The sequence below is a fragment of the Caretta caretta genome, chromosome 9, assembly GCF_965140235.1.
Source record: "Caretta caretta isolate rCarCar2 chromosome 9, rCarCar1.hap1, whole genome shotgun sequence".
NCBI classification, from domain to species: Eukaryota; Metazoa; Chordata; order Testudines; family Cheloniidae; genus Caretta; species Caretta caretta.
Genome location: NC_134214.1, coordinates 53,348,452 through 53,371,150, shown reverse-complemented (window position 1 = coordinate 53,371,150; position 22,699 = coordinate 53,348,452). Strand labels below are relative to the sequence as shown.

Below are 22,699 nucleotides of genomic sequence, written 5' to 3'. Positions count from 1 at the left end.
GGAGCGTGACTGGCTCTGACTGCGAGTGTCTGACTGTCCCTGGGTGACCAGGTGGCTGTAGCCTGGTGTCCGGTCGTGGCTGTCCCTGTGGAGCTGGGTCTGATTGTACCTGGCTGTGTGTGGTGAGGTAATCGTAGACTGGTGTCCAGCGGTGTCTGTCCATGTCTGACTGTATTCGGCTGTGACAGTCTGACTGCATGACCAGGTGGCTGTAGCTTTTCGTCCAGCTGTGACTGTCCCTGCGGGGCTGGGTCACACTGGGTGTGTGTCTCCAACTGTACCTGGCTGTGCGTGTCTCCGTGTGATAAGGTTCTGTAGCCTTGTCTCTGGCTGTGGCCGTCCCTGTGGGGCTCTGTGGGATGAGGTGATTGTAGCTGGGTGTCCAGCTGTGACTGTTCCCGCAGGGCTCTGTCCCCTGACCCTATTGGGGCTGAGTCTTCACTGCAGAACTTCCGTGTTTGTACATCAAGAGCGTCAACGTGAGATCAAAGTAAGAATCTTCTCTCGCTGTGAGAGCCTAGTGGGGATGTGTCGTGGGTCTCTTCCCCCCTTGGGGGAGCCAGGCGAAGTACCGCTTACAGCATCTTTCTGAATTACAAGTTGGCTACCTCAGTGTGCAAATGTGCCACTTCTGCAATGGAGACAAAATGAGCGCCCCGGTGGCTGTGGCCCTGTCTTGGCTGGGACTCACTGGTGACTTTGGATTAGTTTCAGGAGTCGGTACCTGCCCCAACCACTCAGTTTCTGGATCTGGAATTGGAGCTGAGTTCTGAGCAGCAGCTGCTGGTGGGAGAGTTTGGGGGTAGGGATAGTAGATGGGGCACTCCCACCCTTGGTGCTGCTGCTGGTGCCCTGTCACTAGCCCTACTTCCTGCTGCGTGGTGGACTGTGATATTAGGGGAGAGCAATAAGCTGGGGAGACACTCGGACACATTCACTTATTCTACTGTCAGTCATAATGCATGTCTATGCTTCAGATGTAATTGCAGCACCCGTGTAGGTGTACCCAATTTAGCTTTATTCTGGCTAGCATAGGTACCAATGGCAGTGAAGCCACAGCTCTCAGAAACCTTTATGGGGATGGTTAGGCCTAGCAGTTGGAGCTGTGGTAGTCAGAGCCAGTATCAGAAGTCCAGAGCGGGCTTGGAACAAGGCTGGAGCAGGTTGAGACTTGGGGAGTCTGTTGCCACCATCAGGCAGGAGAAAGTTCTAAGCCCTGGAGTGACATTGGGATAACTGAGTTGATTTTCCTCCTGTGAGGTTATATACCTCCCTGAGAGCCACCAGACCAGTTCCTGGCTTCTGGATTAACTGGAGCCTAGCGGAGGCCTGAGTCTTATCCTCACAGCAGCACACAGGCTATACGTGCTCTCACGGGATGCTGGGTAGCTAGTACATGCTTCCCCAGCATCACTGCTATTGGTACCCGTGTTATCTAGATCAAATTTAGCTTGGATATGTTTATGTGTGCTGCAATCACACCTCTGATTACAGTGGCGTTGTACCTGCAGTGACAGTCACAGATAGCCATGCACAGGTCTGTTGTTCCAAGCCTTCAAGTGGCAGATCCTTAGCAAGTAGAAATCTTTATGGTTTTCTGAGTGTCTCCGTGAATGATGGGGTGTGAGAGACTTGGTCTGTCAGTGCCACATTTTCCCTTTATCTCTGTCAGAATCCCACTGCTCCCCCAGTGAACAGTACTGTAGGGAAGGGGCACTTTTCAGAAGTGAAAACTAGTTGCTTCTAATAATTCTTATTCCATATTTTGTTATTACTGTTTATATCAAACCCTGAGGAACCTGGGAGGTCCCTTAACAGAAACACCTTTTCAGTCCATCTTCCATCTAGTGTGGTCTCTGACAGTGCCTGATAACAGATGCTTCAGAGGCAGATGTAAAACTGCATTATGCACCAAGTTGTGTAACACTAACACTTAAACCATTTTCAGCTCTGGTTCATGGAGACTCAATGTAGGTAATGGTTCAGAATAACAGTTCAATATCCCAGTGGTAGATTGGGCTTTTAAAGACTTATTTCTGTCCTTGGGTTTTACCTAAAAGTTGAGATTGATTTTGTTAATTTGTTTACTAGAGGCCAAGGATTCTCAGTGGAGCAGCTGTCTGTTCCTCCATGCTTGCCCCAGTTGGCTGAATTTCAGGGCACATTGCAGAACCTGCTTTAATAAATACCATTTTAAGGTCTGATGTCTTACAACTCAGGAGGCTAAAAATGAAGACTATTTTATGCCATTGGCAAGCTGTGAGAAAAAAACCCGTCCCTTCAGTGGTAAAAATCTTTCATTTCTAGTCCATTCAAGTCAGGAGATGTCAAGGTTGAATCCCCACTCTGTCACTCCGTGTGCAGAAAGTGGGGACCCGCAAGGATTCTAAAAATTAATACTTGCAACTCCAGGCTTGTATTAAACTCCCAAGGTTACAGCTTCTCTCTGACCTTGGCTTGGTAAATGCTGCCCCACCCAAATGCAAAAAAAAACCCTTGGACGCAGGAAGGAACACTTGGGGTACCCTCAAGCCCTTTCACCTGCCTTCCCCCCCCCCCACCCCCCGGGAAGAGCTGAGAAAGAAAAAAAAGGAAATGAGCTGTGGCCACCAACTAATCAAACAGCATATGCACAAATCTATTAGGACACAAAAATCCAAATCATTCTTTAAAAAGGTAAATTTTATTAAAACAAAAAGAAAGAAAATACATCTGGAACTTAGGCTTTTGCTAGATTTTAAAAGAGCAATTTCCAAAAATGAAGCACCCAAAATAGCTTCTTGGGATTCAGCTTAAAAGTTACTAGCAAACAAAAGCATCTGGGGTTAGCACAGAGGAGATCCACAAGCCAAAATAAAGAATAAACCTGATCTCATTTATCTGAACGTTTCCTATCCAAATGATTCCTTCTAGGTATGGAAGATAATTTTTCATACTTGGTTCAAACTTTACACAGCATTCCTGCTTATAGCATTGCTGCTCTATCCCTGCAGCCCAGAGAACACCGGACAAAGGGAAAGTTTTTTTTCCGCAATTTTAAAAAGTTCTACCTTCCCATTTGCTGTTTTGGTCAGGTGCCCACTCCTTTTCTTTTATCTGTGGGCTTGTTAACCCTTTACAGATAAAGCAGGCAGAGAACAGACCAAGCGGGATTTTACGGCTAACTGGTTGGCTAGGTGTCCATCAAAGGACCCAATGTATCACAGGAGATATTACAATTTAAGATCACATCATTCTGAATATCATTTTGAGTTTTTCCTCAAATAGGCCACAATGCAACAAGGTACTCGAGCATAGGTCTAAATTTCACTTCGGTGGGACTATTTGCACTTACAGTTGGGCTTCTGCTTAAGCATTTTGCTGAATGTTAAGGCCTTAAAGTCTGAGGGTATTTTAGCAGCTGCCATCTTGCATTGTTAAAGCATTAATTTCTAGCATTATACCATCTGCAAGCTTGGAATTGCACTCTGTAGTGTTTGTAAGTTATCTGCTACTAGAACCATATCAAGTGTTAGAACAGAAAAAAAAACAAGCAATGTGATATGGTGTAATAAGGTCCAGCATCTCGTTACCTCTCAAGGCTGAAAACACTTGTGGCAGGTCAATACAAATGCTTTCAGCATCAATAAACTTTTCTAAGCACAAATCCAGGACCACTGCTGAGAGGGGGTGGGAAGATGCTTGAAGGTTCTTTTCCATCTGTCATTGAAACACACTAATTTTGTTATTATGGGCTCCTTAATTATGGAGTTGGAATTTTGTTTTGTTTTCAAGAAATATGTATTTTCCATTTATTTTTAAGATAAAACTAATGGCCTTTGCAAGCTGTTGCGATTGGAGGGGAGGCCACCCCACATTTTCTTGAACCAATAGCAACCTTGATGGCTACCTGTTGTTAGTTTATAAGTCCGGGCCTCATCTGTGATGGTAGAATCTAAGAATTATTTTGGGGCAGTTCTCTGGTCTGTGTTATCCAGGAGGTGAGAGTATATGATCACAATGGTCCATTGTGACCTTGGAATCTATGAATCCACAGCTTGCTGTGGAATTGTTCTCCAGAATCTAAGGTGTCACTTCAAAAAAAAAAAAAAAAGTTTTGAGTCTATATGCTTGGAAGTCTGGCATTGTGACAAGCAGTGTGTCAGGGTTTGTATGGGAGCGTAAAGTAATAGGATGAACATGGATTAGGGTTAAAGTGTAAGGTGATAGGATGGACATGGATTGGGGATGTGGGGGAGGAATAGCAATGAGAAGTGAGTGTGTGGAGTTGGGGTAGGCTATACCAGAAGTTTGCATGGGTGTGTGTTAAAGAAGCTGGAGGAGGAGTGACTTGAGGCTTTGATGTGGGGAGGAAACATGTACAAGCTGATGCACTATGCTTGTACATTGGTTTCCCTCTCCACTTCAAAGCCTCAAGAGGGTGAGGTAGGGAGCTGTCTGTGGGAGCCCTCATGGAGCTGGATGAGAAGGGATTGCTTGCAGTCTGGTGGCTTGAGAAGGCAACTGTCCTTACATATATAACAAAAACAGGAGATACTTTTTAAAAAGCACAGTTTACTTACATTTGCAATACATAATATTAATACACGGCAGAAGGTCTCAGTGCTGGTAGTGTCACATTTCCTGTAAGGATCAGAAATACAAGAGCTAGATTTCCAATGAAATGCATGAGCACAGCTATGCCATCTTGCTGGGGCACAGAAACCAGCACATAAGGCACCGTCGAGCATGTTGCCTCTTTTATTCATGACAACTAGCAAAGAAACCTCAACCTCAGAATTGGCAAAAGCCTGATTCTAACTGCAGACAGATGATAAAGGCAAGCAAACAAATAGTTCTGAAGCTGACAATGACCTTTCAAGGAAATAATAAGCATAGTACTCTCTTCATCAGGCTGTGGAAACAATGAAGTAGGTCCGTAGGCAGTCTAGAATTAAGATTTGTTGGGAAGAGTATGTGGTTCTCAAAAGCTTGCTTACTTTGATCCCTTCCTTGCTGACCTTCAGGACCCTATGATGAATTCTGTTGATGTACCAGTACTTCAAAAGAGATATAAAAAATTTATTAAAGCTAATGTTAAAATTATATAACACATAGGTTAAGAAAAGAGTGGCACTTGACTTAGCACAGGTCTGGATAATATCTATGAATTAGTCCAAAGTTTACACTTACAAAGTTTTAATTTATCTTCACAATGGAACAAAAACTGTTGTGGCTAATCACTGTCTATGCCATTTTCTTCTATATGCGTGCATTCAGAGCTGAAGAGCTAGAGTCGTCATCGCTACTATCATCAACCTCATTCAGTTTTAGATTGAAAGCCTCGAGCAACCCTATCCTGAGGCAAATGGAGCCATCAAAAGACTTCCACCAGTGCCTCTCCCAGCATTCAGTAGGTGAGCTCTCTGCTGCTCATCTACTGATATGATGTGAAAGGGGACCTTGCACTTCTCCAGCAGAGCTCCCAACAAGAGTTGTTGCCAGAGTACTGGTCACATCAGAGCCCAAGCTGGGGTTCACTCCATACTGACACAGTTGCCAATGTTTGAGGACGAATGTGAAGGGAAAGTCAGGAAATAAAATCTTCCAGAGGAAGAGAGGGGCATTGGATCCATTGTTAGTTTCAGTAGGAATATCTTAGTTATTGGGGATTCAAAACTGGTGCCTCTGCATTATCTTTACAGAATGCCAGACTGACATTGCAAAAATACCTAGAGACTCGCGAGACTAGAGACTGCAAGTTTTCCGGTATTTAGAGAAGGTACCAATGGAGGGGCCTGTGACCTTCCTCCCCAATGGATCAAACTGTGGTTATTTTCTTGGCAGGGGAGAAAGGGGGCAGCAGCCTGTTCCTCACCCACAGACATACTCACTCCCTCTTTCTAGAGGCAGGTGTGTAGCGAAGGCCAGTAGGCACATTTCCTGGCAACTGGGGCATATCTCCTTCCTCTTTCTCCTCTAGGGAGAAACCTTGTTTCTTTCCATATCTGCCCTTTGATGTTTTTCCTGTCCCATTTTTTTCCTTCCACCACCAGTTGATTGGAGCCCTTGTTCCTCAGAGTGGTGGGCCAGCCCTTTTCACTGCAGCTTAATGAGTGGGGATGGAGTTGATGCTGCCATTGTATTGGTCAGGGTGGGAGGCTGGTGAATGATTGCTCCTGACTGCTTTCCCTATCTTGCTGTCTGCTTTTCACCTGAAGTTAGCAGGGGGCATAGGCGTGCGCAGCACATTTCATTAAGGTGTGCACCCAAGGAATTTTATTTATTTATTTATTTTTAAAGGCGAACATTTAGCACACAATTTTCCACACTGAAAAAAAACCAGTAACCTAGTTAATAAAAATGAATAATAACAATAAAATCAACACATAGAATTAATGAAAAATGTGTGTATACTGTATATGAGATTATTATATGAGAAATGAAAGTGAGCTTGTTTTGGGATTTTACAAGGCACCTATATCATTTAAACACATTTGGTACCCTGAGTAATGATAACACTTCTTGCAAATCACATAAATAGGGATCTCATGGTCCTCTTCCTTCACCCCATTGCAAAGGTGCAGGTGTTATTGCTGGCTGCCCTAGGGCTGCCCTATGGGCAAAACGTATGGAAAGAAGAGGATCAATTTATACCGAGGGCTGAAGAGGGACTCCCATAGTGCATTAATTAACACTTAATAAATACATCAAAATTAAATACATTAGAGATAAGAACCTGTAATGACAACTTTACTTCATGAGAAGCTCCAGAGAAAGAAGACCCAGAGGGAGTAATGGTAGGGGGAATCCCAAGGAGACCAAAGCGGCTGGTAGAGGAAGCAGACAGAGAACAAGGTTAGAGGCAGAGTGGCTGCAGGGTTGGCCCAGTTTTCTTCATCTCCCCTGTGGGTGCAGACACTGATCTCTATCACTGTAAGAGGGAACAATAGAATGGAATGCCCAGAAGAATGAATGACTTGAGGACAATTTCCTGAGGGACCCATACCCTTGCAGAGCTTTTCTAGCTCTGACATTTACATTTTTACATGGTTTGGCCACAGAAATAAAAATCGGCACATCTTCCATGTGTTTTTGGAGCAACGGAAAAAAAGTTACAATTCAAGTGACGTTTAAAATTCCCTATGAAACTGAGTTAACAAAATAAATGAGCTTATGAACAACCAGAAAATATACTTCTCAAGTGAAAAAGTATAACTGGACTTCTTTGCAAAGAAACTGTAAGTTTTCTTACAAGAAAAGCCACAAACTATCTGGAAAGGAAGAGTAGATTAAATTACTTGCCTCAGTGAAATTAAATATCCAGAGAATTGCTGTGCCTGTGATGATGATGACCGGGGTTTGCTCATCTGTGGCTCCCCCTCCCTGTGCTCTGGAGGCACAGCTGGGCAGGTCTGCATCTGCAAGCAGGCCCCCTGCCTCAGGTGCAGCTCCTGTTGGCCTTGGTGGTCAACAGTCTGGGAGCCTCTTGGCCAATGATCTGGGGGTTGGAGGGGGAAGGCAAAGGGGAAGATTGTAGGGAGCAGGGGGAGGGGAGCTGTCCCTGGAGGCACAAAAAGGGGGGGGCTTTCTGGAGAGGGGTGATGGAGGCACAGGGCTGGTGGGGATCTTCCAGGGAGGCAGAGGGTTGTGTGGGTCTCTTTGGGGTGGGGAGGAGTGATGGACAGAGCCAGCTGCAGCCCGGGTCTGGTCTGCGTGGGAAGGGACTATTGCTATAAGCCCCCCCCCCAGGAAGCCCCCTCTGGACTGTGTATTTTATACCAGCCCCAGGATGCCCATCACTGCTTCTTCCTCCTGCCCCCGGCTCCATCTGTTTGTCTGCCCCCACAATGCCCCCCCCGCCGTCTGTGTCTGACAGTGACAGACTCCTGCTGCTCTCTCTGCCTGCAGCTCCCTCCCCCTCCCTGCTGGGGAGGCGCGGTCAGGCAGCTTTGGCACCGCCACCCCCCCATAACTCCCATTGGCCAGGTTCCTGGCCAATGAGCTGGGAACCGGGTCAGCTCTGGGATGGGGGACAGAGGCAGCCTGTGGAACTGCCCTGCTTCAGCCGTGACTCTCCCCAGCACGCAGGGACGCCGGGGAGGGGGGAGCTGCCCCCGAGGTGAGAGCGCCCCACCTCATATTGTCGAACAGTGGAGCATGGGCACCACAGCCCATCTTGCCAGCTATGTATCCAACCCCTCCTGCTCCCTGTCCCTTGACTGCCCCCGCCCTTATCCTGTTAAGCTGATAAGCGCCCCTTATCCTAACCATGAGGCTCGTAGCAGCATTTGGCTCAGCACGGAGCCAGACATGCTGCCCTGCGGGAGCACGCAGCCCAGCCCCCCCAGAGCTCTGCCCAGCACATCCGGTGCGCACGCCTATAGCAGGGGGGTGGACAGTCAGCTGTCTGCCTCCTACAAGATCAGCACTGCAGGCTTTAATGATGAGAATCCAGTATTAAATAAACAAACTTCATGCAGCAGCAATGAACAATCCTGGGGCATTGGCCAAAACTCTACATCTAGGATTGTTCCATCCAAATCAGGGCTCCTGGCAGGTATGTGAAGCTACCTTGTGTGATATAATCTATTCTAGGGAGCTAAGTGGAAGCAGAGGAGGATGTTTTCCAGTTTCCTATGACAGTAAAACCTCTTAGTTAATTCTGCACACAACACTCATTCTTCAAACTCTCCTGACAGGAGCTACTGTGTGAGAACTCAGATTGTTCTCAAGGTTCAGCATCTAAATTTAAGTAAGTTATCTGTAATTGCAGTATTGCCAACCCCAAATGTCCAAAAGTCACGAGGCAGGATCACCAAAATCATGAGATTTAACATCTTTAAAATAATGAGATTATCTAAAATAATAGATTTGGGGTTCTTTTTACTTGCTTTCTGCTTTTTGAGCCTTTAGGGTGCACTGGGGTCACATTTTGAAGCTCTCTCCACAGCCACAAGGGCTAGAAACTTACTTTTTCTTTAAGAATGAAGGCTGAAATCATAACATATCCACTTGACTCCAGGAGACGGGGCTTTAAGGAAAACAATAATTATCATGAGACTCCTGACAAAAATAATGAGAGTTGGCAACACTGCAAGTTGCTTCAGGAAAGTGTGAGCTGAGTCTTTTTGGTGGTACTGGTGGAAATGATGGCATGGTTGACCAAAGTAAGGTACTGCAAATGTAAATCAACAGTGCTTATTTTCATAGCTTAGAGACACCAGAAGAATGTTTTAAAAAATCATTGGTATAAGCAACATCAGTTTGTTTGTTTATTTTGCACAATGTTAAGAGATTGACAAGTAGCAGTGCAGTCTGGAAGGGATATTAAGCCTAATGCTTGAGGGTTTAATCCAGTTTCTATTGGTGTATGTCTACACTATAGCTGCTACAGTGGCACAACTATCATGCTGCAGCTGTAGTGCAGTAGTGTAGACCTTCCTACATTAATGGAAGGGTTTTCCAACTCTCTGAGAGGCAGTAGCTAGGTTGACAGAAGACTCCTGTAACCCAGCTGCATCTACACAGAAAGCTAGGTTGACCTAGCAACAGTGCTCAGGATGCAAAATTTTTCACAGCTCTGAGTGATTCAGCTAGGTCTAGGTCAGGGGTCTCAAACATGCGGCCCACAGAGTTATTTCCTGTGGCCCGCCGTAGGCACTGACTCCGTGGGTGCTCCAGGGCTGGAGCACCCACAGGGAAAAATTAGTGGGTGCTCTGCACCCACCGGCAGCCAAGCTCCCCTCCTCCACCCGCCCCATCTCCTCCTCCTCCCCCTATGAGCGCACTGCATCCCCAATCCTCCGCCTACCTCCCAGTGCTTCCCACTGCCAAATGTTTGTGGGGAGGCGTGGGGGAGAGGAGCAGGAACGTGGTGTGCTCAGGGGAGGAGGCGGGGCCAGGGCAGGGATTTGGGGAAGGGGTTGGAATAGGGGTGAGGAGGGGGTGTATTTTGTCGTTTGAGTGAGGTGGTTTGGCATTCTGCTTTGGCTGCTGTTTGCCGAAGGTGGAAGGTTTGCAGTGCTGCTGGATGGGCGATTTGGGTGGGAAGTTCTCTTTAGGGTGGGGGTTGCATGGTTTTGTTTACTTGAATCAGGTCAATGTGCCTCTATCCCCCACACTCTCAGGACAGCGCCTCCTGTTACAAGGCATGTGCTCACAACCTGCAGATGCTCCCTGCCTACAAACTGCAGCTGGCTGCTGCCTGCCCCTTCAACATTTTCATTCTTTTGTGTACATCAGTGGATCTCAAACTTTTTTACTGGTGACCCCTTTCACATCGCAAGCCTCTGAGTGTGACCCCCCCCAATAAATTAAACACATTGTTTAATATATTTAACACCATTATAAATGTTGGAGGCAAGTGAGGTTTGGGGTGGAGGTTGACAGATTGCGACCCCCGCCCCCATGTAATGATCTCGTGACCCGATCCCCAGGTTGAGAACCCCTGGTGTACATGAACTTGGAGGTTCTTCCCCCACATGAACAGTTACAACAGAACATCACCTTGTGGAAGCTAGTGTACTCTTTGCCTTTAGCCCCAGCCCACGTGCTCAGAGCTTAGGGACATGCTGTCATACCTCTGGCCCCAAAGCTCTAGACTACCTTTAAATCAACAGACAGGAGTCACAAGAGACTTGACCACCAGAGCCTTAGCTGAGACCAGCAAACTCATATCATGTAACATCAGTTTGGCTTTAAATCCTAGACTCAGGAGGTGAGAACCAAGTGTCTTGCCGAGGCTCTCCATTTTCCCTTTCAAATCAAATCCCTCTTGGTGCCTCCAAAGTAGCTGACTGGGCAGGTGAGCCATGATATGTTCAGCAGGATTCCACAGGTCTCACTTAGCTGTAATTGTTCTTTTTTTTTTTTTTCCTATTTGACTGTGCTTTTGTATTGTATGAAAAAGGTTTCCGTGATGCGGCCCTTAGCCAATATACTAGTTTTCATGTGGCCCTCGTGGTAATTTGAGTTTGGGACCCCTGGTTTATGTGTAGACCAGGTGTCAGACAGCAGGGTAAGACCTAATGTGGGAACAGGTTATCCCACATCTGCCTACTGTGGGGTTCTTATTCCCTTCATCTGAAGTAGCTGGTGTTGGCCACTGTCAGAGACTGGACAGTAGACCGAATGGACCTTGATGCTGATCCAGTCAGGTAATTCTTATGACTCATCACTTCTCTGCCCTAGAGAGGGAAAATCCCTCAAAGTCCAGTATATCCATACCAGTTGGATTAACCAGACTACTAATGTTCTCATTCTGAATATGTATTTCACCTCCACTGTTGAAGCATTGTATTCACTGGATCAGACTATTGTATCAACCAGCCAATGGTGAGGAATGAGAAGTAATTCTGACTCTTATTGTAATGAGGTTTGTTTTGCTGCTTTATCTGGCCCACGTTTGGCTTGTAAGCTCATTGAAATGATAACTGTTCTCCCTGTTATTCCCATGCACACACTGTAAATTGTGTAATTCTTCACCTTCCCTGCCTCCTAGACTTCTATCATGTTCTCCAGTCAGCTGTGGAGGGACTACACTGGCTGATGAATTGCCATGGCATGATCTCTGCTTTGTTTGCTTTCCCAGCTGCCAAAGAGGACGTGACTTGGTGATGGAGGCTTTGCTGGAGAGAATGCAAAGACAAGGGCACGGAGGGTATGTATACCACCATTTACAATGCTCTCTCAAATTCATGCAGCTTCACTTTTATATCAGTTCAAATCCTACAGTCCTTTGGTTTGCTCCTTAGTCAGACAAAATCTCCTTTGCTTATTGTAACAGCTAGGAACTACAGATAGGGACTGGGACCCATTATGCTAGGACAGGGGCGGGCAAACTTTTTGGCCTGAGGGCCACATCGGGTTTCCAAAATTGTATGGCGGGCTGGTTAGGGGAGGCTGTGCCTCCCCAAACAGCCAGGCGTGGTCCAGCCCCTGATCCCTATCTGACGGCCCCCACCCCCACCCCGGACTCCTACCCCATCCAACCGCCCCTGTCCCCTGACGGCACCCCCAGGACTCCTGCCCCATCCACTGCCCCCTGCCCCTGACTATCCCCTGCCGCCCCATCCAATCCCCCCTCTCCTTCCTGACTGCCCCCCGGAACCCCTGCCCCCATTCAACCCCCCTGTTTCCCGCCCTCTGACCGCCCTGACCCCGTCCACACCACTGCCCACCCCTTTGAACTCCCATGCCCTCTATTCACACCCCCCTGACTGGAGCACCGGTGGCTGGCAGTGCTACAGCCGCACTGCCACGCAGCACAGAGCACCGTGTCAGGCCAGACTTCGCAGCTGCGCTTCCCCAGGAACTTGCAGCCCTGCCGCCCAGAGCATTGCGCCGGCAGCACAGTGAGCTGAGGCTGCGGGGGAGAGGCCGGGGGCTAACCACCCGGGCCAAGAGCTAAGGGGCCAGGCAGGAGTTTGCCCACCTCTGTGCTCGGAGCTGTAAAGGGTGTTATGTTTGAGTAAGGTCTTCAGGATTTGGCCAGTAGGGCCTGATCGTATATCATTAACTTCAACTGGAGCAGGATCAAGGCCATAGTGAATTGCTTTTCCAAATAGTTCCTGGCTACAAGCCTTTGTTGTCTTAATAGCTGGCATTTCTGTACTATTATCCTTTTGCGAAATCTCTGTTCTATTTTTCAGCCTTCTTACAAGTTATTCTACTGCTAAGTGCAGTTATGGTCATAAAAGTGAATACGCAAAAATGGCACCACCTTACTCTGTGGATCTATTCCAGTCTGCTTACTTTACTGTCAGAAATACGGCTAGCACTGCATGTGGCTATAGGAGAGCGAGCCGCATTCTCTCTTGGCTCCCACAACATCAACAGATCTTAACTAAGTTCCAGTTGCAGAATCCTACTGCAGCCAGGATAAAAACATCATGACTCATAGAATTTAAGGTCAGAAGGGACCGTTATGATCATCTGGTCTGACCCCCGGCACGTTGACCCCCTGCAGAACCTTGCCCGCTTTAGATCCTGGGTTGAGTCAGCAGTGCTGGCAGTTGAACGAGCATCTTTTTTTCTTGTCAGTTGAGCAAATGGGACATGAAAGTAATTGTTCCCTTTGCCTCAACGGCGTGTGCCACTTTTATATTCCTTTTGCCAGATTGTGCCCCAACTCCAAAGGTGGCAAAGACTATCTCTTTGCCAAGTAATGGTTTCAGAACTTGGATATGAATTGTACAGCTACTCTCACTGAGTGGGAAATGTTCTTAAGGACCATAATTACTGCTTAATGTTTGGTCAACTCACAGGACAGGGTGAACTTCAAACTGAACTGTGAGGCTGGCTCCTTTAAGAATGAGTCGCCTTCCCTCAGCTTCCCCCTGGTTTGAGCATTGGCCTGCTAAACCCAGGGTTGGGAGTTCAATCCTTGATGAGTTCAATCCTTGAGGGGGCCATTTAGGGATCCGGGCAAAAATTGGGGATTGTTTCTGCTTTGAGCAGGAGGTTGGACTAGATGACCTCCTTAGATCCCTTCCAACCCTGATATTCTATGATTCTATGATTCCCTATAGCAAAGCTGTCAAGTTCTGAAGTTTACGGATACTCCAGGGAGACAGAGGAATTTCAATCCCTTGACCTATTGATTTCCATTTCTTTTCAGTCCTTCCTATTTGACAAGCAAATTAAAGGGGTAAAGATCAGTATGGAGTTCACGTCTCTCTTGGGCTCCATCTTGCAAGATTTAATATTGTCCCAAGCTTAGCAGCTTGTAAGGTTTCAGAGAAGTTAGTTGATTTGGGTTCAGTGATTACTGCCCCAAAGTTGAAATTTCAGCATGTCTAGGGAGCAAACTCTCGCCAGTAGATTGGAGATGTTTTATTCTTAATTATGGTGGCGTTATCCACCCTGCTTCACTTAGGTGTTTGTCAGCATTTATGTGATAATCCTCTATTTTCAGGAGTTGATAAATTGGCTGTAAGATTTCTCTGATGATTGGAACTCTGTTCAAAAAAATTTCTGCTTGGGGACTGTGATAGTTTCAGGCTGTTTCCCGAGGATCCCGTGGGACCGTTGTACCCCTTAACTCTCCAGCCTGGACTGTCTCTCTCAATGCTATGCCAGTGACAAGCAGCTAGTTCCTACAGGTGCTATGATTACTCAGCTGTCGGCATGTGGAGACTCACACCCAGCTAAATTGCATGAATGCTCTCCAAGCCACTCATGAATCATACACAGAAAGGCACCAGCCAAGCACCCCAGCTCCCATCCTTGCACCCCAGAAATATACTGTCTTACAGTGCTCAAGACTCTCCTGGATGGTGCAAACTCATTAATTAGTTTGCCACTCCTGCAAAGGGTAGTAGATGTGCAACAGCCGTTGTTAACCTGAGCTGAGATGCCCCAAGCACTTCAACTGAAAACACATTGTTTTAGATAAAATATAAAGCAGATTTATTAACTACAGGAAGATAGATTGTAAGTGATTATAAGTAGCAGGCATAGAGACCAAAGCTGGTTACATAAGAAATAAAAATAAGTTAGCAGTCTAAATTCTACACACTGAGCAAGATTTGAATCAAGCAGTTTCTCACTCCACTAGATGTTCTAGGCAGTTTACAGCTCTTAATACATAGTGTGAATTCCCTTCCTAGCCTGGGACTAGTCTCCCCAGTTCAAAATCTTTGTCTTCCAGACAATCTTCCAAGTATTGAGATGGGGGAGGAGAGAGGCCAGATGATGTCATTGTCCCTCCTTTTTATACTTTCTTCCAGCTGCTAGAAAGATCCTTGAAGTGACATGGGGGTTAGGCAGCCCTCGTTGCATAGGTGCCCTCTCTGAGAAGTCTTTTGCAGAGTAGATAGGTGTTGATGGGCCGTCAACACCTGTCTGGCCAGTGATAGCTGCTTCTTTGTTGCGAACGAAGGGCTGGCTGTGGGTGTCTTCCAACCTCACATGTTTCAGTAAAACACACATAGCATAACTTCAGATACAATGATAGTACATATGATTCAACAGAACATTAATGTTAAACAGATCAAGACTTCTTAAATGATACCTCACAAGGCACTTTCCACAAAACATATAATCATATACACTGGTGAATATGGGTGCTATTTTGAGATACAGTGTGTCATAGGAACAAAGTCGTGTTTTGTTTTTAAATTACAAAATATGAAAATCCCATTCAGTTAACTACACGTTAAGCAAAGAGTTACTGTACTAACCTCTGTGTTTTGACACTTGGGTAATGCGTTATGTTCCTGAAAAATGCTACTTTAAGCAAAAAAATGTGAAGCGAATACAATTTCCCTATAAGAATTAATGTAAATGTGGGGGCTAGGTTCCAGGAAAATTCTTTCGCCAGACAAAAGACTGCGTGTGCGTGTATACACACACACAGTATAAGTTTTAAACAAACAATTTAATACTGTACACAGCAATGATGATTGTGAAGCTTTGTTGAGGTGTAGAAGTCAGAGGGTGAGATATTTCCCAGGGAATGCCTTACTGCTAAATGATAAACTAGCAGTCAGCTGAGCCGTCAGGGGTTAACATGTTGTTAATATAGCCTCACACTCTACAAGGCAAAACGAATGGAGGGAGGGGAGACAGCATGGCAGAGAGAGACAGAGACACACCGTGTGTGAGAGAGAGATGCGCATTGCCCCTTTAAGTACGCTGACCCCACTCTAAGTACATTGCCTTTTTAAGTAGATCAGCAAGTTGAGACAATAGCTGCTGCCAGCAAGCTCCCTCTGTCCTGAGCCCTGTTGTCTCGCCCCTGCTCTATGGAAATGGGGTAAGGAGCAGAGGGGAGGGGAACACTCTCACATTAGCACCCCTTTCCTCCCCCGCCCCCGCCCCCCCCTTGCACAGCAAGCAGGAAGCTCCTGGGAGCAGCTCCAAGGCAGAGGGCAGGAGCAGCACATGGCAGTGTGGGGGAGGGACAGCTGAACTGCCGGCAATTGATAGCCTGCTGGGCGGCTATAGGGAACTTAGGGGAGTGGGGAGCTGATGGGCTGCCTGTGCACCCTGGTTCCAAGCCCCCACCAGGTAGCTCCAATGGGCTGCTCTTTCTGCAAGCAGTGGACAAAGCAGGCGGCTGCCAAATAACGTTATAAGGGAGCATTGCACAACTTTAAATGAGCATGTTCTCTAATTGATCAGCAACGAAACAATGTTAACTGGGATGACTTTAAGTGAGGAGTTACTCTATTTATAGATGCTTTTTGTGCTCCTGTGATTAAGTAAAGAGAGGTTTTGCCTTTAGTTTAAATTGTATAGGCCATTTGTCCTGGTTGAGATTTTCAAAAGTGCTCAGCATTGGCCTAATTCTGCTCCCACTGAAGTCTGTGGTAAAACTTCACAGAAACCTTTGACTTCAATGGATCAAAGTTAGGCTGTGCTAAGCGCTTTTGAAAATTCTACCCCTTGGCTAGTGTCTTGACCTGAACAGATGGGGGGGAAAATAAATCAGTAATTTTGTTTAGAAGTGCAAAGTACTATATGTGCGTTTATTGTAGGATCCTTAGCTAATGCAAATCAGTGTGTCCAGTGGCTTCAGTTGGAGCTATGGCTGATTTATACCAGCTAGGGTTCTGGTCTCTAATGTTTGAGTGCTCTTTTTAGTTTAGTACACAAACAAAGCATACGTCAACATGGTAGTTCTAGCATGTAGGTGAGGAACCCCCTATGATTCTGAGCTATACTAGACTGCCTGTTTAGCTGCCACAATGTTAAATAATTCTCTACTTATGGCTTTCCTTGATGAGGGAATGTTACACATTTTAATATATTGCCCTATTTACTGTGCCTACCCCTGCTCCCGCTGTAGTCAAGGAGTTCAGTTAGCCTGTTTTGGTGGAGATGCCCATCATCATGGGTTAGGGGGGTGTATGAGAGTGGAGGGAAGAAGTACTCTTGTTGGGCTAGGTTCAGTAGCTCTTTTGTCTACTGTGCGGTTTTAGCAAGCTGTCTTCTTGCCAGCAGAGGGTTCTTAACGTCCTGCGAGGCAGAGCTGCAGGAGCTGATGAAGCAGATCGATATCATGGTGGCTCATAAGAAGTCTGAATGGGAAGGGCAGACCCAGGCTCTGGAGACCTGCTTGGAGATCCGAGATCAAGAGCTTTCCTCTGTCAGGACTCTGTTGGATGAGAAACACAAGGAGGTACAGCCCCAGGCTCACTCTGTCTAACATTCAGTGATATTCCTGTGCACGTTGTCCGTCAATATAGAATATACAAGAGCCAGCATAAATTTTCATTAATGTTCATTGTCTCTGCACAAAAATGTATTCACCTCAGTTACTGTTTTGTCAGAAGCATCTTGTTTTTTGTTGGTGTTTTATTGATTAAAGCTCAGAGATTAAGTGGTGAAGACTTCAATGAAAAAATGTAAATGTGTAACATGTCAGGTCTGTTAACCCTGTGTCAGGGAAAGCAGGAACCCTGCTTCACAACTGCGGACTACCTGTCATTGGCAAAGGAATGAGTTGCCTAACTCGCAGTGTTATTCAATGGAAACTGGGTGCCGAACTTCCCGTTTCAAGAAACCAGCCTGGACTCTCAAAGTCCCTTGTGAGATCCTAGAAACACCTTATCTGGTCACAGAAGTCAAAAGCAAACTGAATACTTCCAATCACAAGGGTAATGAGAAAGCTAATTGCTAAACTGCACCAAGTGATGATCCAGTGTTTCCAAACTGATTTGTTTTTTGAGGGCTGTGGCATTAGTTTTGTGGGGTTTCAAAAGTATATGTAACAAATTCCTGTGTCATTACTGTACATATAGATCAAGTAGCAAAGCTTCTGTGGTCTGTGTTTATAATGATATTAAACTTAACTCATTTTACAAGGAGCAATGTTGCACCTTCTCTTGAGTGCTAGGAGATCAAGAGGACTGTGGTGGGCTGTGGGACTGTCTCTGACCTTTAGCTGTACTTCATTTATTTTAAAATCTTGCCTCACATTGTACAGCTTCTTTGTCCTGTTTGTTCCTTGTTAGCACATTGCCCTCCCCATAAGTAGCGTGTTAGTTGCACTCCAGGGATGTGGGGAAGGCATTCAAGTTTTAACATGTTGGGACTGGAATTTGCACCTTCATCACAAAACTTGTTTGTGACTGAGTATATAAATTGTGTTTTGGGTGCCTTTGTCACCGTGGAACTAGAGGTATTTCTATGGCCCCTAAACTACACCTAAGTATGTATATAACTACTAGTAGATCTGGTGTAGAATCTAGGTTAACAAGACAATGAGCAGGAGAAAAAAAGAGAGTCGGGTAGCTTATATTGGTAATGTGTTGGGAATTTATTTTTTAGTGCCCTACTCTCTTCTCTAGATATTAATGATTGACAGGGTAAGTATTAGGATTAGCATGTCCAGAATACAGTTATTTTGTATCAGGCCACCAGTATTCACAACCAGTTTGAATGAAGTTTCTTTGTATGGGTCATGATCACACTTTTACCAGTTTTTTATTTCACTGAAAACTTTTGAGAGATTCCCTATCACCAGAGACAAACTATACATTTCTTATGCTGAGATGTGTTTGTAAATATATATATATATATATATATATATATATATATATATATATATATTTTACATTGCCCAAATCTTTTTTGTTGTTGTTGCTTTTCAGACATACAATTAGACAGGTCTCTGCCCTAGAGTTCCGAGAAGGGGAAAGGATGCGAGGAAGAAGGAAAATGAGTTGTTTTTTTTTAAAAAAAAAAAAAGCCTTTAAAGGAGGAATAATCTCCCATTTGCCTGTTTTGAAGCCTGTTTTCTTTTATTCCTCTCTTCTCCCCTCCCTGCATATAGAATTTGAAGAATTTCTTCTTACTCCCTGCAGATGAAACAGCGGAGGTGGCTGTCTTTGTTGCTGACAAATAGCTTGAAATGATAATCCGCATTTCTGATCAGTCACATCTGCCCCCCTCCCCCCGACCTTTTGGCGTAAACTGAGTTTGGCAAATTTCAGCCCCAAAGATGCAAATTTTAGAAAACTGATTGGCTGAAAACAAGGGGTTGAAATGGAAGCAATTCTGCAAATGTAGGTCAAATCCGGCAAAGAGTTAAGCACACACTTAAACTGATGCTTGGTGAGTAACCCCATTGAAACCAGTAGGACAATAGCATTTCTTGTACCAGGACCTTAGCTGTAACAGTTGCTACCACTTATACTATAATGTGTGTTTATGTATGTAATATATACTATGAAATTAAAATACAGTAATCCTTCAATTTCCACATCTACTGGTGAGACAGCCAGCTGTGTTGAGTCTGCTGCTTCTGTGCTGATAGTCACTGTGCTGTGTTTTAACTCTTTCTTTAGGTCGGTAGGTTGCGCCAGCAGTTAGAACACACTGAGCAAGTCCAACAAGGCATGGTTGTGGAGTATGAACAGCAGCTGAAGAAGTTTCAAGAAGAGGTGGGTTTCAGAAAGATGAGATTTGGTGTTGAAACCCCAGTCTATGCCTTGTGGTCTGATAGATTAAATGTTTCATTTCGTCACTGTCCTTTTGAATGCTGTGATTTTCTTAATCCTCCCTTCCCCACTGTGTGCCAAAACAAGAGGATTGATTAGCAACAAAATAATATTTTACATTTATATAGCACTCTTCATCTCATTCCAAAGATTACTGTGAAAGTGAAAATACTTGCTGTAAACTGAAGTCAGGTCCACACTCTAAAGTTAAGTCGACCCAGCTATGTCGCATAGGGGTGTGGAAAAATCCTCACCCCTGAGCAGTGTAGTTAAACCAAACTAACCCCTGCCATAGACAGTGATCAGCTGACAGAAGAATTCTTCCATCGCCCTAACTATTGCCTCTTGGCAAGGTGGATTAACTATGGCAATGGGAGAATCCCTCCTGTCGTTGTAGTGAGTGGCTACCCTGAAGCACTATAACTGCGCAGCTGTAATGTTTCAAGCATAGACTAGCCCTTATTGTGGCTACTTTCAGGTGTGTTAAAAAGCGGCAGAAGTTTACAGCCAAGGTTTCCTGTCTTCTCTCACCCCAGACACCCCTATGCTTGTGCTTATGTTGCTTTGTTGCTCTCCCAGCATAGCATGAAATTTAAAGAAAGCACAGCTCTGCAGCTGGCCTTTTTCATGTGAAATAAACATGAGATGATGACTTTTCCTGCGGCAGATATATACCTCCCTCTGGAAGTACAGTCATGGTGGCCGAGAGAAGGTGGCAACCATCCACCGCGTGGTATACTGACTCCACCAGTGCATGGGCATGTGTCGGGGGATTTGAATTGAGCCAAGGATACCAACCTCCTCCTTAAAATTGCTATGGAGTCTACGTCATGTCCTTGTAGATCAAAAATACTCTGTGTTTTACGGTCTCCTACAAAATTTCTGTATCTCCTTATTTTAGGATTTTATCCTGCCGCCCATTATGGTAGTCTGTGTGCACCTGCCATGTAAAATGGGTTCAATTTGGTAGTGACAGAATATCATTATTCTGGTGGCTTTTCAGAGGCTAGTGTGTAGTCAGTTGATCTCAGTCCTTTTACCAGTGAATGGGTATCCACATTCCTGAGACCAGCATGCCTGTTGATATTCTTGTTGATATCTCGGGAAATTCTAGCTGTTGAATCAGCATAGAGCCTGACCCTCGAGGCCAGGGCTGAAGGAGATTGGCAGAATGGGGTGGGGTGGGGGGGGGTTTACTACTGGTTCTGCCTGTATTCTTGTTCTTTGAAGGTGACTCCATTCTCCCAGGCATGATGATATCACTAAATTTACTTGACAAAGACTTTTAAAAAGAGTTCCACACTCTTCATTCCACAAAGGATGTCCTGCCCACTGTAATGTAACAGATGCTGAGATTTTCTGCGGGTGGGCTGACAGTATTTCATGTAAGTGCCTTAATGATTACTTCTGTTTCCATTGGCTTGTCAGTAGTGTGGAGCTAAATGCCAGGAGAGGGTAGCAGTGCATTATCTCTGGAGGATTGGGCTCAGTTCCTGCTTACTGTAGGTCATAAGTATAATTAATTTGGTAGTCTCAATTTAGTGTGCAGAAGACATCTTTCCTCATTTAAAACCCCCTTACATTTCAGCATGATGAACAGTCTTTGTTCAGGAAATGTCCCCACTGGAATAGTAGAGATGCTGCTAGGCCAGACTGAAGTGCATTAACAGATCTGTCTTAAAGCTCAGGACTGGAATCGCAACTGTGGTGTGGGTCAAGACTGAGGCGCATTAGTATTGAACTCAAAAAGGGATAATGTGGTGGGGGTTAGAACAGGAGACTGAGGAATCCTGGGGTCTAATCCCCAAACTGCTTGCTTTGTGTCTGTAGGAAAGCCTCACAACCTCCCCCTGCCCCAAGTCACCCATCATTATAAATGTGATAGTTGATACTAGATAATCTATAAATCACAGAGATGTTGCAAGGCTAAATCTATATTTGTAAAGCTTTCTGGCTCCCACTCAGCAAAGCGCATAAGTATGTGCTTAATTTTAAATGTGTGCGTAAGTCCATTCCTGTTCCGCAAAGCGTTTAATCACTTTGCTGAATCAGGAGATCCTCTTCTGAAAGGAAGCATGGCTTTGTGGGTAAAGCACAGGACTGGGAATGATGAGATTTAGGTTCACTTCCTGGCTCTGTTCATGTGTTTCTTTTAGAACCATGGGCAAGTCACGAACCCACTCTGTGCCTCATTTTATCCATCTGTAAAATGGAGATATTTCCCCAATTCACAGGATGTTAAGAGCTTTATTTTGTCAGTGTTTGTAAAGAAATTAGATAATCAGGTGGCAAATGCTCTGTTTAAGTTCAAAATATTTGATCAAAGATGCTATTTAAATGCAAAGTATTTATTATTCAAGTTTTTTAATAAAATTAGAATTCTAGCAGTAGACATGGGTGACGTTCTTCCTTATCTTTCTCCAGTCAGTGGGGAAATTTATGACCTAGCTAAGCAACCAGTATGACAAGATGAGTGGCTGTTGTATCGCATACACTGGAATTTCATGAATGTCTTTCACCTACATCCTTGATAGGTTCGTAGTCAAGCCTCACAGCGTTCTGTTTTTCTTTGGGTGCTGTCACTCCATGTTTCTGTAACCCATATCTGCTCAGCAAGGTACTTTGTCTCCCTCTGGTGCTGGGTGGGCCACAGACAGAAGTTTATGAGCCTGGTACAGCCTTGGCTGACAGAGCTGGGTATTATGTATTTTAGCTCGGGCAGTAGGGGCTCCTGCCTTAAGTCCATAAGACCCAGGTTCAATTTCTGCTGCTGCTGATCCACCCAGCGGCAAACCACTGTGGCACAATCCAGCATATTTTGATACATTATGGAGTACATATAGTACTTTTTGTTTATTATACAGGTAGAGAAATCTTCTTCTGCCAACCGGATGGTCTTGGTTTGAGGGAGTATCTCTATAAAATGACTTTATGTCCCTTCCTTCAGAATGCTTCATTAATTTAATGCACTGTGACCTTGACCAGCATTATCAAAAATTGCACTGACTTCCTTGCAGCTAGGCAGGCTGAAGAGAAGCTATGAGAAGCTGCAGAAGAAACAACTGAAAGAAGCTAGGGAGGGTCCCAAGAGCCACGGGGATGACCGGTCCGAAGTGAGCAGATTGACTAAGAAGATAGAGGTGTGTGGATAATAGAAGCCATGGCCATTGTTCATACAAACCAAACTGACTTGTTTCAGGTTCAGTAGCAACTCTGAATGTTTAATAAGCAAGTGGACTGTGAGTGCAAATACTCAGTCCACTCACCCC

At 45.2% G+C, this 22,699-nt stretch overlaps 1 protein-coding gene across 19 annotated transcripts in view; it reads left to right on the top strand.

The window, feature by feature from the left end:
- Positions 1–22,699, top strand: part of CEP63 (centrosomal protein 63) — a 48,302-nt gene that overhangs the window by 158 nt on the left and 25,445 nt on the right. For 9 of the 19 annotated variants that reach the window (XM_048863228.2, XM_048863219.2, XM_048863235.2 and 6 more), the window contains exons 2-5: positions 11,573–11,641; positions 16,927–17,107; positions 19,278–19,373; positions 22,448–22,570. In XM_048863228.2, the coding sequence (XP_048719185.1) occupies positions 11,598–11,641; positions 16,927–17,107; positions 19,278–19,373; positions 22,448–22,570 (444 nt within the window). In that variant the 5' untranslated portion in view covers positions 11,573–11,597. Of the gene's footprint in view, positions 491–8,352; positions 8,540–11,572; positions 11,642–16,926; positions 17,108–19,277; positions 19,374–20,612; positions 20,816–22,447; positions 22,571–22,699 lie in introns of those variants that run through there. The other 10 variants (XM_048863229.2, XM_048863225.2, XM_048863220.2 and 7 more) reach the window with 8 other exon arrangements.